General features: G+C 32.2%; 2 protein-coding genes across 2 annotated transcripts in view; both read right to left on the bottom strand.

Moving 5' to 3' along the window:
• Positions 1-2,607: 2,607 nt before the first annotated feature.
• Positions 2,608-5,731, bottom strand: LOC106775127. Its single transcript, XM_014662188.2, has 4 exons — positions 5,346-5,731; positions 4,547-4,741; positions 3,399-3,580; positions 2,608-3,163 (listed from the first exon to the last, which is right to left on the bottom strand). The coding sequence occupies exons 1-4, from the start codon at positions 5,632-5,634 to the stop codon at positions 2,831-2,833; spliced, it is 999 nt and encodes a 332-aa protein (XP_014517674.1). The 5' UTR covers positions 5,635-5,731; the 3' UTR covers positions 2,608-2,830.
• Positions 5,732-11,920: 6,189 nt separating this feature from the next.
• LOC106774841 overlaps positions 11,921-13,758 on the bottom strand; it is a 4,593-nt gene continuing 2,755 nt past the window's right edge. Inside the window, exons 2-4 of the mRNA XM_022787251.1 lie at positions 12,689-13,446; positions 12,010-12,064; positions 11,921-11,964 (exon numbers count right to left, since the gene is read on the bottom strand). Of these exons, the coding sequence (XP_022642972.1) occupies positions 11,921-11,964; positions 12,010-12,064; positions 12,689-13,446 (857 nt within the window). The remainder of the gene's footprint in view (positions 11,965-12,009; positions 12,065-12,688; positions 13,447-13,758) is intronic.

Below are 13,758 nucleotides of genomic sequence, written 5' to 3'. Positions count from 1 at the left end.
TTATTTATTAAAGGATAAAATAAAAAAAAAAAACGTATACCAATTCAATCTACTTTATAAATAGATAATGAACAGTTAAAATTTGTACATCTTATTAGTAATGAAAGTTAATTTGTTTATTTAGTAATATTTTTTTCTATTATTCTCTCTTAGTAATTTATTTTTGTTTGATAATATAAAAAAAATCGATACATGGGAAGAAACTAATTAATACAAAGTGCATATTAAAAAAATTAAAAAACATTTTTCCTTATTTGGTAATTAGTATGAAATAAAGAATGTATTATTTTAGTTCTCTTTTTATAATAGCCACGAGTTTTTTTTTTTCAACTTTTCTCTCTTAATAATTTATTCTTGCGTGATAAAATAAAAATCGATAAATGGGAAGAAACTAATTAATATAAAACTACCATAAAATATTTTTTTTATGGAATATACATCTTTTGGTAATAGTGTGGAATTTGAAATATTAATTATATGTTACAATTTTTAAGTTAAAACATCATAAATATGATGGTGAAATTTAAGATCTGACAGACAAGATTTAAAAACACTTTGACTTTAATTTTTTTATGGTAAGAATTTGAATTGAAGTTGTGTGGTGAAATGAATTTTGAATTAATGGAAGACTGGGTTTTGTGTTGTTATTACTATGTTTAGTGGTTGTGAAACTTTGTGACTAATCTATTCCTTGTGCTTTGAAATGTCAGAAAACCAAAGTAGTCAACATTTTTTGATGTTGTCGGAAATGACTAATATGTGAGAGGCAACATCAGTCGGTAACGTGAAACACAAGAACAATTACTTTTCAGTTTTCATTTTGTCTGTAGCTATAAATTTGTATGTACTAATCCCTCTTTTTCTTTTCACTCTTCTTCCTTTTTTTCTTCCCTGACATAGCGAGACCAAATTCATTGGATTTTATTTTAAGGAAAAATTTTATTTAATAAATTTTTTTTTGACAACTTTTTCACAATGCATACATTGATAGTTTATAATTGGTCATTTTCAATTTTTTTTTTTAATTATAAATTTAAACAAACCAATAAAATGATGACACATGTCTTGTTACAAAAAAGTTATTAAAAAAAAGTTGTCAAAATATCATTGTCCTTGTTTTAAATATCTTCTTTGATATTTTATTTACTTTAATTAACTTTAACCTCTTTTATTAATATTATAATTTTTACTTTTATTTTGATACGGACAAGTACGATTCCCAAAAATTATGTTCATATAATGTAAAGTTAGACATTCAAACAACTTTAGAACATTAACTTTTCTATTTTTAATTAAATTGAGAATAATAACTTGTAAATGATGACATTTTTTGAACAATTAAAGACACTTTTATAAAAGATACAATTTATTCAAGACATTGATTGTTACACAAAAGATTTAAGTGAAACTTTTAACTTTGATTTAGACAAAATTTAGATTGAATATAATGTGTTATCGATGTTTTTCATTTCTAATAAGAATGACAGTTTCATTTTAATAATTCTGCATGATAAAATAGTTCGTTAAATATTAACGTATGATAAATTAATTGGAGAACAAATCTAAGTATTGTTTTCTTTTTTTTTGTTTTTGTGAAAAAAGTTGGAGGTTTGTATCTTAAATATACGAGTATAATAGCATTTATAGACTCAAAAAAGCATCCTCCCCTTCAAACCAAAAAAGAAAATTTGGTCCTGCCATTCTCTTTCTGAACTAAGTAATGTTTTAATATTTTATAAAACTTTAGCTCGAAAGTTATACATGAATTTCTTTTATCAAGAAAAGTTTATTGAACATCTGCAGTGTTTAAATAATTTATAAATGATCTAACTTATTTGGTCACCTATTCGTTACTTTTTCTCCTGCTTACTACTGCCATTAATGTTTTAAGTAATATAAAAATGACTTTTATTTAAAAATTAATTAAAGTGTTATATACCAATTACAGTTTTCTATCTTCTTAATAATAATAAAAAACCATAAAAGTATAATAGTCATTTCAATAGACAGCGTCAATTTTTGTTTCATTGGTAAATTCTTCATATTTGAAGTTCATGTTGTCATCACCATAGTTATCATAGTTATCAAACTCTCAAGTTAACTCTTAAATTTTTACGAATTTATGTTTCAGACATGGCTTCCGAGTTAATTCGAAAATAAACTTTTTTTTGCATAAATTCGGTAGAATTAATTGTGAAATCAGTAAGATTGTGTAGAATCGTGAGTTTGGAACGATTCTACGAACTTGTAAAATAAAAAAAATTAAAAAAAAAACAAGGTCGTTTCGTCTTTTTTTATTATATATTTAATGAAAATCATCAAAATTAATGACAATAATCCAAGTATTTATGTTTTATAATATTTATTTTTATGAACTATATATCTATAAATTTTATTTATTTAAAATTATATAATTTTGTAAACTTATTTGATTTAAGATATTATTTATATAATATTTTTCATCTAAAGTAAACTCTTACGAGTTTACAAGTCGAGTTTACTCGACTCTCACGAGTTTACGTAAACGTCACACGTTTGATATCCTTGTTCACCACACAAATATAATCATGACTTACCTTAATTTAAGACCATACACCAATGGAATAATTTCGAAAGAAAATTACCCGGATCGGTTAAAAGGGCCCCATGAGCATGCTATTTAAGGCAACCCCACAATTCACATTAAGTATAATTCATTATACAGTATACATATATATAATATAGCCGAAGTTTGGGTGCCATAGGGGAGAAGGAGAAGGAGTGCGAATCCCAAATGTTCTGTACTGAAGCAAAGTTTGAAATAAAACATATGAAATGTGGTCCATTAACTCTACTCTTCTTCAATATATGACAAGTCCTGTTGCACAGGGTTAGCCTCAAGTTGCTCTGCGAATTTTTGGAGTATATCCTTCACAAGTTTTCCCAACTCTTCTTTATCTAATTCGGTACCATCTTTTTCTTTTGTTACTATATCATCAAAGACAGCGTCATAAAGAAGAACAGCTGCCACCTCAGCTTGAACTAGCGGTAGACCCAATTCCTTTGCGTTTTTCTCTAGGTAGCTCCTTATTATTTCTGTGCTCCTTAAGCCATCCCTTCCATCCACTCTTTCCCGAAATACCTTCTCTACTATGGTGTTCAATTCCTGTTCATTGGCTAATAGCTGCAGCATTGGCCACAATAAAAGTTGATAAATAGGACTGTGCTTGTGGGGAAACAGGCACATGTTTTAATGGGTTTTTATGTATTTCAATGATGGTGATTTCTTTTTTTATAAACTAAAAGGATGATCAGCCTTCAATTTGAAAAATGTAGATAGCACGGTGAAGAATATATACATATATGAAAAAAAAAAAATAATTAAAACACGGGATTTTGAAATAATATATTAAAGATACCTTTCTTAGCTTAGAGCCATTAACTACTTGAATATTCCGGATAACAACAACATTCTCTTTCGAAAGTTCCTCCTCTAGATCTTGCATTACAGACTGCAGAAGCTGTGCAAACTGTGCCTGACCCAATTTTTCTTCTCCATCCGCCCCATGCTTTCTCAATAAATCATTTAGCTTTGGAAATTCTGTTCATTTATGCTCAAAAGGTCAGTTTTGTTCCACACCATGTACATATGCCAACAAACGTATTAAATAAATCCTAGATATCATAATAACAGCACATGTTATGCCCAGTTTCAAACAATGGAAAATATACTTCACAAGTGCAAGCCTCCTTAACTGAGGCCAAAAAATAGAACTGTAGAAGTCAGTATCCGATTATAAAAATCCAAAGGATCAGTCCTTTTTCTATTTGGTCTAAAAAAATGAAACGCTATACACTTCCGGAATTCATTACATCACTCATTCTAAGTCTGTTACTGTGTGATGCAAACTCTGGAAACAATGAACTCGGCCAGTTCTAAGCAGAGGTAGAAGAAATATATACATGCCTAAGGGGTCTAATCATGGCAAACCAAAATCTATAATCTTTTCCTAGATATTATATTTCGTAACCTTATGCCAGTTGGAGGATTTCCTTCTGAAAATTGCAACTTCAAGAAGAAAAATGTTATCGCAATACAAAAAAGAACCAGATTTCCATGTATAATCATGATTCTTGCCTTTATCAATCTAACATAAAGCGGATCAAAGTAATTCTTAGGAGCATAAGAAAAAAGTGCGGAACCCAGATAGAGCTGAAACTGATTGCTCATGCAAGGAAAAAGGTTCCATGAATAAAATATGTTACATCTTTGATTTCGATATGTCTAAATTAATAACCGGAATTTGATATAATTCTTTCACTATGAGGACAGGGCCAAAAGAGCATATTAATCAAGAGGAAAGAGGAATCAATGAAGTATCTCATACTTTACATCTCACAGTTAAGGGTCATAAAAATATATCATATCATATCATATTGAGATGAACATACAAAATTACCATGCAAAATAGTTATAAGGTACTACAAGTATAGTTGATTCCCCGGAAGTCAAAAACCGAAGTAAAGGGCAAAACGAACAAAATCCAAACTAAAAAGTAATATTAACCTGAGAAAGGAGGAACACCCATCTCAGCTCCCATCTGGACAAGAGCATTCCGAATTTCACTCTTGCTGATTTTCCCCTCATCTTCATCATCTAATTCGGTAAATAGACTTTCTGCTAACATGGCGAAGTCGTCCTCATCCTTTAACAACAAACGTAGTGTACTTCCATCCAAGATTGACACAACAAGAGGATTTTCTGCAAGCAGACAAATGTAAAACAATTCATTTTCATATAAGAATTTTCAGAACCGATTGTTTCTCGTAAAAAAGCAACACGAAAACTAATCCACGAGTTGAGTGCAATAATAGTATTATCCAAGACAAGTTTCAGTCAAATTCGATCAAACAGGGAACCCAATATTTTTCTGCTTGGCGGCATTATTTTCTCTACACTCAACCTATTTCAGTCTTTCCAGCAAACAACAACCAAAAAACACAATAACAACAGGGGGAGATCTACGCAATCGCGCACGAGAACTACTGAAGAAAATAAGAAGACTCTGTGATTTCAACTGAACAAAATAACAAAATCAATTCAGACATACTCCATAGAATGCAAAAAGAAAATAAGCATCAAAGCCACGGATCAGATTTCGAGATTAGAGAACCAATATCATAATTCTAAAAATCACGAACTCAATCGATCATCAGCCAGTAAAGGAACCATTTAAAGTCCCGATAAAAAACGGTTAATCTTAACAATTAATATATTGTTTATTGTTTTTTCACTTTTCAGCGGGAGGAGGTCGATCGCACGCTCAAGTTTACCTACAGTGCGTGAGCAGAAGAAGATAACAAACCTTTTAGTTCATCGGCGACAGCGGTGATGTAGTCTCGGAGAACATCGGATGCCTTATCGGCGGCATACACAGCGGAGCGGAAGGCGTCGGAGTCAGCGTCGGGTGTAAGGAGGCGCGTGAGAGCAGAGGCTTTGAGAGAATCGGGTAATGAGAGACGAAAGAGGGAAGAAGAGGCGCGGGAAAGAGCAATGTCGATTATCTGAGCGCCGGTGAATGAACCGTCGCCTAAGGACAGATCGAGACCGGCGAGTTGCGTTCCGTCCAATACCTGCAACGTTGGGTCTGACATTTTCGACTCTTTGGTTGGAGTGAAGAATACTTCAACTGTTTGCTGCTACGCGTGATTCTCTCTTTCTCTCAAATCAAATAGTATCAACCCTTTTCCACCTAACTACACTTCAAAATCAAATTCTATACTTTTACATTTTAGAAATTAAAAGAAATCAATATTAATTGAATTTGATTTTTTTATAGAGTGAAAATAATATTATTGAGTTTGATTATATATTTGGGACTTGCATTCCACCAGTTATACGTGTTTCAACTGAACTAGAAAACACGCATATATATATATATATATATATATATATATATAAAAGGAAAATGATATTTTAATACTAATTTTTGACACCATTTTGACATTGTACACGTGTCAAAATGTAGTTAGACAATTTCAAATTAAAAAAACTGATACAAGGACATATTTAGAAGAGAAAAACCAAAGTTTTTCTTTTTAATTTGAAATGGTCCAATCACATTTTGATATGTGTACAGTATTAAAATAGTGTCAAAAAATTGGTGTTAAAATATCATTTTTCTATATTTAATTTCTTAATTAAAACAGTGACATAAGAATCGTGTTTACTTGTCATAAGACGTTTTTCTATCTCTCTATCAATTTTTAAGTGTCCAAAAAAAAATATCTGAATCAACTCGTTACAAATACGTAATTACTATAAAGTTAAAGAAAACGTTGAATATATATTTGCAATTAACTACCATAAATATTCCGTTTTCCGTACAATAAAGGAGTTGTAATTGTAACTCACCTTTCTAAATCCGATTATCCCAAAATGACGTTTAAATTAGTAGTAATTTTTTTTTTTATATAAAACTTAAACAAGGTTTTACGTTTTTGTTTTTTCTGTTTGTTTTATTTTAAGTGATTCGTCGTAATTAGAAGTGGAGTTTTATTTTGAAATCCATATTAATATTTAAAGGAAATTTTAATTATGTATATTTTTGAAATAAAATTTTAATTCTATTAAAAAACTCCTATCAAACTACTTCTATTTTTTTCTCTCAAATACACCTGAGAATTATATATAATTTTGTGTACGTCTGTTTTTTAAATGGCTCAAAAAGTCAAAAGTCTGAACCAACAATACAGAAACGAATTAAAAACGAATTTATAAACTAAATTGAAATAAAAACGCCAAGGCGAAAATTGGTAGATGATGTGGTAGCCCTCTTAAAGTTTGAAATATAATCTCAAAATTGTCTTAAAAATAATAACGGGAATAATTAAGCTCAAATAATTCAAATTAATTAAAGGGTTAAATATGTTTTTCGTCCCTCAAGTATCACAGAATTTTAGATTTAGTGCATACCTAAAATATTGATAGCTTTTAGTCCTCATAATTTTAAAACTATTACTCTTAATCCTTAAAATTGGATGACGTTACATTTTAACTAACGGCCAGCCACATGCAATGCCAACTTTCTCTGCTAACTGTAATTGTGTGCCACGTTGCTCTTTTCCATGGACTACAATCAGACCTCAACTTCCATAACCATTGTAAAATCAACTCCATCACTGTCGCACATTCATCTTCATCTTCATCACTTACAAAACTAGAAATTAGAAAATCTCAATTACCAAGAAACCATAGAATCACGCTGATTTACCAAACAAGCCACAAACTTGCCTAAAAACTATAGAATCAGTGAAAACTATGTGATCCAACCCCAATCAAGAACAAAAAATGAACCACAAATTCCATATCAGATAGAAGGCAATAATTCTGGAATGAGGCCGCAAACACAGTAATAGAGTATTTCAAAACTCAATTTAAGAAAAGCAAATCATAAAAAAAACTTCAAATCACACGAACGGGAAGCAAGAGAAATATGCAGAGAATGCTTAACGCAACAAGAATCACGACTGCCCGCGGATCAAGCCACTGGGAATTAGTATGGATCAGTTGATTCAGGAAATGCTGCAAATGGCTAGATCCCGTCGTACGATCGGTCTGTGACCCCTATGTTACAAGATTTTATTGAAGACGACGACGAAGGCGAAGGCGTGGTTGGACTAGATCTGAGGAGAAGGCAAGCTCTGAGACGATGGACTTAGAGTGCTGCCACTGCCGCCACCGCTACTAGGTGGCATGTTGGAGACCCCGGTGAGGGAGGAGAACTAGACGGTGAAGTGGTTTGGTTGACGACGGGGATGAAGTCGAAGGACTGGACGGTGGAGGAGCAAATGGAGTCGACTGAGGTCGCAAAGAATGTGTCGCCGGCAGAGGAGCGGAGGGAGTCGTTGGGGGTGGAGACGAAGGAGGTGAAAGTGGAAGAGACGATAGAGTTACAGGAGAATTAAAAAAAAAAAAAAAAGCAACGTGGCACAGGAAAGTCACAAACCACGTGGTTCGCCGTTTGCCACCTCAAATAAAAAGTTAACGTCGTCCAATTTTAAGGATTAATAGTAATAGTTTTAAAATTATGAGGACTAAAAGCCATCAATGTTTCAAGCAGAGACTAAATCCAAAATCGTGTGATACTTGAGGGACGAAAAACATATTTAACCCTTAATTAAAATATGAATTACTGGTCAAATTAAGGCCTTAATAGCAAAATTGAGAGAATAATGGACAGTTAACCACAATTCAATAATTAAATTTAGTAGAAAAAGTTAAGTGAATAGGAAAAAATAATGATTCATTAATGAAACCCTAGGAGTTGAGATGATTTCTTGTTGGTAGTGACCACATGTTCGTCCACCATTGGAGAGGAATTTCTTTTAGTAGTGGCCACATGACACTCAGAGGCTTGTAAACAAAAGGTTATTGATCTCCTACGGAGCATGCTGTATAGGAGACAAGACAAACAAGGTAGTGAAAGAAACAACCTTCCCATCTCCAACTTATGAAGGATTGCACAAGGATGTTAAGAAGTAGGTTCAACATCTCTGACAAGAAAATAAAAATCCTACATCTTAATAAAAGAAATGCTTGTGGAAATACGAGAATTGATTCTCAAGAAAATTGGAATCTTGAGAAAGTCTACTACATCAACCTTTCCTCGAGTAGACTTTATCAAACTATCTCATTCTTTGAATAATAAAAGATGTCACTCCGAGAGTATCAAGAAAATCGATGTCAACAAAAGTCTTCTTTAGACATAAAAGATTGCCTGCTGACAAAGTGAGCTCACAAGTTAGGAAGAGAATGTCAATATGCAACATCATAAATCATGTTATTAGTTAGAAAGGAACTTGAGTAAGTCCTAGGAAGACATAAAAGGATGAGCATAATTCTTAAGTCAAAAGCTCCAACACTCGTCAAGGCTTTTGGATAGTAGCAAGGTCAATGAAGAACAAAAGGAGTATCTGTCATGAAAATCAATTGCCAGGCTCTCCACAACAAATTTAAATGAGAGGGAGAAATTTATCCCAAAATATTAGATGGAAAGAATGAAACCAAGCTTTGGAGAAATAGGTATGAACAATAAAAGGAGTGTGATTATAACATGCAATTAAAAACAAACAAACAAACATTTAGAAGCAAACAACTCTAGGTTATCTTCCACTCTAGACGATGTAAAGGAGTTAAGACATTTGATAGCAAACAACGTCTAGGTAGGGTAATAGGTTAGAGAAAAACTTGTATATCTAGGTCGGAAATAAGAGAATGATTAGGATCAAGAAGTTCCTAATCGAAAAATCACCTAGGGCAATATCTAGGTCAAATCTTTTATCAAGGATGACTGGCTTTCAACTCAGCAACAACAACACTCAATCATACTCCCAGTGAAAGTTCTTACCCTATGCCAACACGTCAAGTTCTCAAAGCCACGACATAAGGGTTACATAAACCCTAGAACACTTATCACCGTACACAGTAGATAAGAATTTTGATATACACTTATTTCGTATGTTGTATATTAGAATGAGAGTCCCAATCAAATTTATAAAGATCTCACTCAAGGATACCTCCAAAATTCCGTTGTCAGCTATTTAGCGTGTAATAATCGATTATCCAGATATGGTAATCGATTATGCATTAATGAATGCATAACGGTCAAAAACTTGCTTAAAAAACCTCATAATTGCTCGTGATAATCGATTATGGAAAGTCATAATCGATTATTAATAATCGATTATCATAAGTGGTAATCAATTATCTTGAGTATAAAATGAGGTTTTCTAATTTAAAACGTTTTTTTAACACAACCTAAAGCAAACAATACACAAAATCAAATATAAACCATATCCTATCAATCTACTAAATTACAAAAACTTTAATATAACAAGTCTTCGTGAAGATATTCTTGCAGTAAGAGCACTTGATACTTGACTTTGAAACATCATCAAAATTTCTACTCTTCAGCTTTATGCTAACACTAAGAACAACAAGGATTTTAATTCAATCTTTGTAGCAGTGGATCGTTTTAGCAAAATGACCCATTTTATACTCTTCTACAAAGTAGATGATTCAAGAAATATTGTTAAATTATTCTTTAGAGATGTGGTCAAATTTTTTGATTTACCTCATCTTATCATTTTCGATAAGGATACCAAATTATACAGAGTTTGCATATAATAAAGTAGTCCATAGCACTACTAAGATATCACCAATGTATTTACTACATTTTCCTAATTCTTTTGACTTTGTTCATAAAGAAGGATTCTAATGTAATTTTATTACAAAATTATTATAAAAGTAAATATTTACGTTAAAACTAAAAGAGATATAAGAAAGTAAATTAAAGTAAGTAAATATTGTTGTCACCATCAAAAAGACTTGTCTACTTTTCATTCTGAATTGAACCTTGCCTACTATTAAAATCCTATAACTTTCACCATGGGAATGACCTCAAGAATAAAACCAGACTGAAACATGAGTAATGAATCATTCTAGAAAGAAAAAAACGAAACTTTTTTTCCAGAAAACACAAGGACTTAATAATCATTCAACAGTATAAGAGACCTTAATACCCTAATTCATACTCTGGTACGATTAGGTATAAACATGTTTTAAAGATCAATTAGTGATTAATCAAAGTGGAGAATATTTCAAAGCATAATATGATGTATTTTTAATAAAAAATAAATATCTATAAGAAGAAAATTTGAAGACAAAAATAAATTTGGAAATAGGTTTTTGCCCCCCTGGTCTTGATGGAGAAATGAAATTGGGTTTCCCATTGTTTCTTTTCCCTCAACATTGCTTCAAAATGGACACAATTTTGACCATAATTTGGTGGGTTTAATCAATGCATTTGTGCTATATATATATATATTTTACTGTATGCAAATGCATCTTATGAAATTAAGTAAAATTAGATTCAAAATCCTTTTTTAATATAATATCAACTAAAATAAAATGAATTTATATTATATAAATAAATACTAAAATGGAATTGTATTTAATTTTTTTTAATAATTCTATTGAAAATTAAAAGGATTGATGTTTTTTAGCAATTACTTAAAACCTTTCCCTCCAGAAAAAGATATTGAGCACTATCATTATTTAGAAAATGGGCTAAGCAAAATGGTGGCAATGGTGGGATCTTTTATTTGAACTGGATTGAAAAGGGTGGAATATTATTTTCATACATATCACATTACAGAAAAAATAAGGTAGAAATTATCTTTGAACAGATAATGACCCCAAAAGCCCGTGCAGACATTCAAATGAATCTTCCAGCACTTGAGAAACTGGACTCAATGCTTATTGTAGGTCATCTCTTCACTCTCATTTAAGACCGTGAGACATTGTGTTGTGTTATTAGCCTTACAAGTGCTATTGAAAGAAGCAAACTGACAGGTATTTCTTCTGGAATCGATCGAGACAAGTTATTTTCTGACAAATCTAAATACTGAAGGCCTTTCAATGAAACCAAGGAAGAAGGTATGGCTCCCCGGAAGAAATTTCCATGTAAATTAAGGAATTCCAAGCTTAAACTAATTAAATATTAAGGGAAGAGTGAGGACATACATAAATAGAGAGTATATATTACTAACTTCTAAGTGTCCACTGAAAAAAACCAATGGTAATTTGCACTTAAATAATACATTGTACTGATACTGAGGCTTATAACATGAAATGCTACAACATTCACTAATCTCTGCCATCATTACATTCCATTATTTGTGCATAAAAACTGTAGATCTCATTTATCAATGCATAGATACAATACAGCAGTAAATTGGCTGGATTAAATGGAACGGAAGTAGTTTGTACAAATTTGAAGCTTTAATTTACCCAATCAAATTTTCTCATACCTGTGAATCTGCTTCAGCCACTTGTCTATACATGTTCTATGAAATTCGTGATGGCATGGAAGTACTCTCATGTTGTCTCCATCCTCATACTCCACGAGGCATATATAGCATCTGTGAAAAAACAAACGGATTAGCAGAGTTGAAAATGTAACATACCTCTATAGTATGTAATACTTGCAGATGCTGTAAAAGTGATAACAAGTTGCACAAACTAAGCATCAAAATTCCAGGTATCATTGTACCATGTAGTATTTTCTTCCAGTCATGTAAAACTTCTAACATGCAAAAATCTATACTGTAACCAAAACCAGTGGCCTTCTGACAGTCTTTTTTACCTTCTTTTTTGTTTTGGGAAAGTTCATTAAATTAACAGTCAATTCTATTACATTGACTAGGGGATAATATCACACATTGACTACTATAAAGGAACAAATATTATAATTAACTAAGCCTAATAATTGTTCTGAAAATTGTTGTTTTTGTGTTCTCTTACGTTATGTTGTAAATAACACTAATGAGAATCTATAAATTCCAAAACCAAAATTACCAATACAAAAGGGAATAAAAGCAGAAATGGAAAATCCTAAAACGCACTGAAAAAACTAGACACCGAGTGGTGGTAAACTCAAAGACTTACTGAGCACCATCCTCTTGATGCTTGTTTAAAGATTTTTGATTTAATAATGACAACATAAATTATCAACCTCATTCTTTTGACGCGTTTGGATTGTGGCTTTTCTTCTTTTGTTTTAACAAAAAGACTGAATTTTCCTGGTTAGTTTGTTACTACATTATCAAATCACTGATAGTTACTCAAAGTTCAAAATCCACAAACCTGGGACCGCATTCTTCTTCTCCGTTCAAGGAAATTGGACTTATGCTCCAGAAGATCCTGATGCCTACCTTCTCTCAATCGTGAAGCCTCATCCTCATAGTCTTGGATACCAAACATGGAGTTAGACTTGCTAGATGTAGAAGAATTAACTGTCATGTGATCAGATGACGACACTCTTGAATCTCCCTCCACCGGTTGCCTGTCAATATCCTGGCTATGGTGGCTATCATCTCTCGGCTCTCTTTCCTGTTGCAAAGGGAAAAAGGTGAGGTCTGAAAATGTTGTTCTACGAAGAACTCTGTCATGAAGTCTTCCAACACTTAAAGTTCGGCTAAAATGAACATTCTGTTCAACTGATTCTCGAGCACCATTTCGTTGATCAATATTTCTAGTGTCATCAATTTCTGTCTCTGTTTGAATTCTTGGAGAAAATAAGTTCACATCCAGCCCTTCTCTTGTGGGAACTCCATCTGTGGGATTTCTCTGCAAGTTTCCAAGTGTACCTGATGTAAGGACACTTGACCTTAAATTACTGGAAGCATCTTCATAAGATTGTACATGAATTTGATTGAAAACAGATGCATGAAGCAGGTCATTGCCTTGTAGTGCTTCTCTTCTGTTAATCGAACTTCCAGGAGATCTAGGGTGGAGATTACACTCATCTTCATTGTCAATTATTGAGAGACTTGCAGAAGAAACAGGACAAGGCCTGGATGACCCCAAACTGGTGGTTCGGCTAAGTCTGAAGCTTACACTACCTGGAATGAGGCTAAGCTGAGAAAGGAAATGACTTGTAGGGTTCAAGGAATGGGTTGAAGAATTATTTAATTATATGAATTATTTTATATGAAATGACTTGTAGGGTCGCATAGTACATTAACCGACGTCTATGAAGTGTTCGTTGTGTTTTGGTGTTGAGATGAGAATTTCAATTTCTCATGAGGTGAGAATTTCAATTTCTCGTGAAGTGAGATTTTGAATTTCCATGAGATAAGAATTTGAATTCCTCATGAGATGTGAATTTGAATTTCTCATGAGAATTTGAATTTCTCATGATATGAGAATTTGAA

Source organism: Vigna radiata, chromosome 10, assembly GCF_000741045.1.
Source record: "Vigna radiata var. radiata cultivar VC1973A chromosome 10, Vradiata_ver6, whole genome shotgun sequence".
Classification (NCBI taxonomy): Eukaryota; Viridiplantae; Streptophyta; class Magnoliopsida; order Fabales; family Fabaceae; genus Vigna; species Vigna radiata.
This window is presented reverse-complemented; position numbering and strand designations above follow the sequence as displayed.

Bases quoted from the DNA above. Each gene is read 5' to 3' on its own strand.
- LOC106775127 (XM_014662188.2), bottom strand. From the start codon at position 5,634: ATGTCAGACCCAACGTTGCAGGTATTGGACGGAACGCAACTCGCCGGT. The intron at 3,581-4,546 runs GTTAATATTACT...ATAAATGAACAG, and splicing joins GGGTGTTCCTCCTTTCTCAG to AATTTCCAAAGCTAAATGAT. The intron at 3,164-3,398 runs GTATCTTTAATA...CCAATGCTGCAG, and splicing joins ATGGCTCTAAGCTAAGAAAG to CTATTAGCCAATGAACAGGA.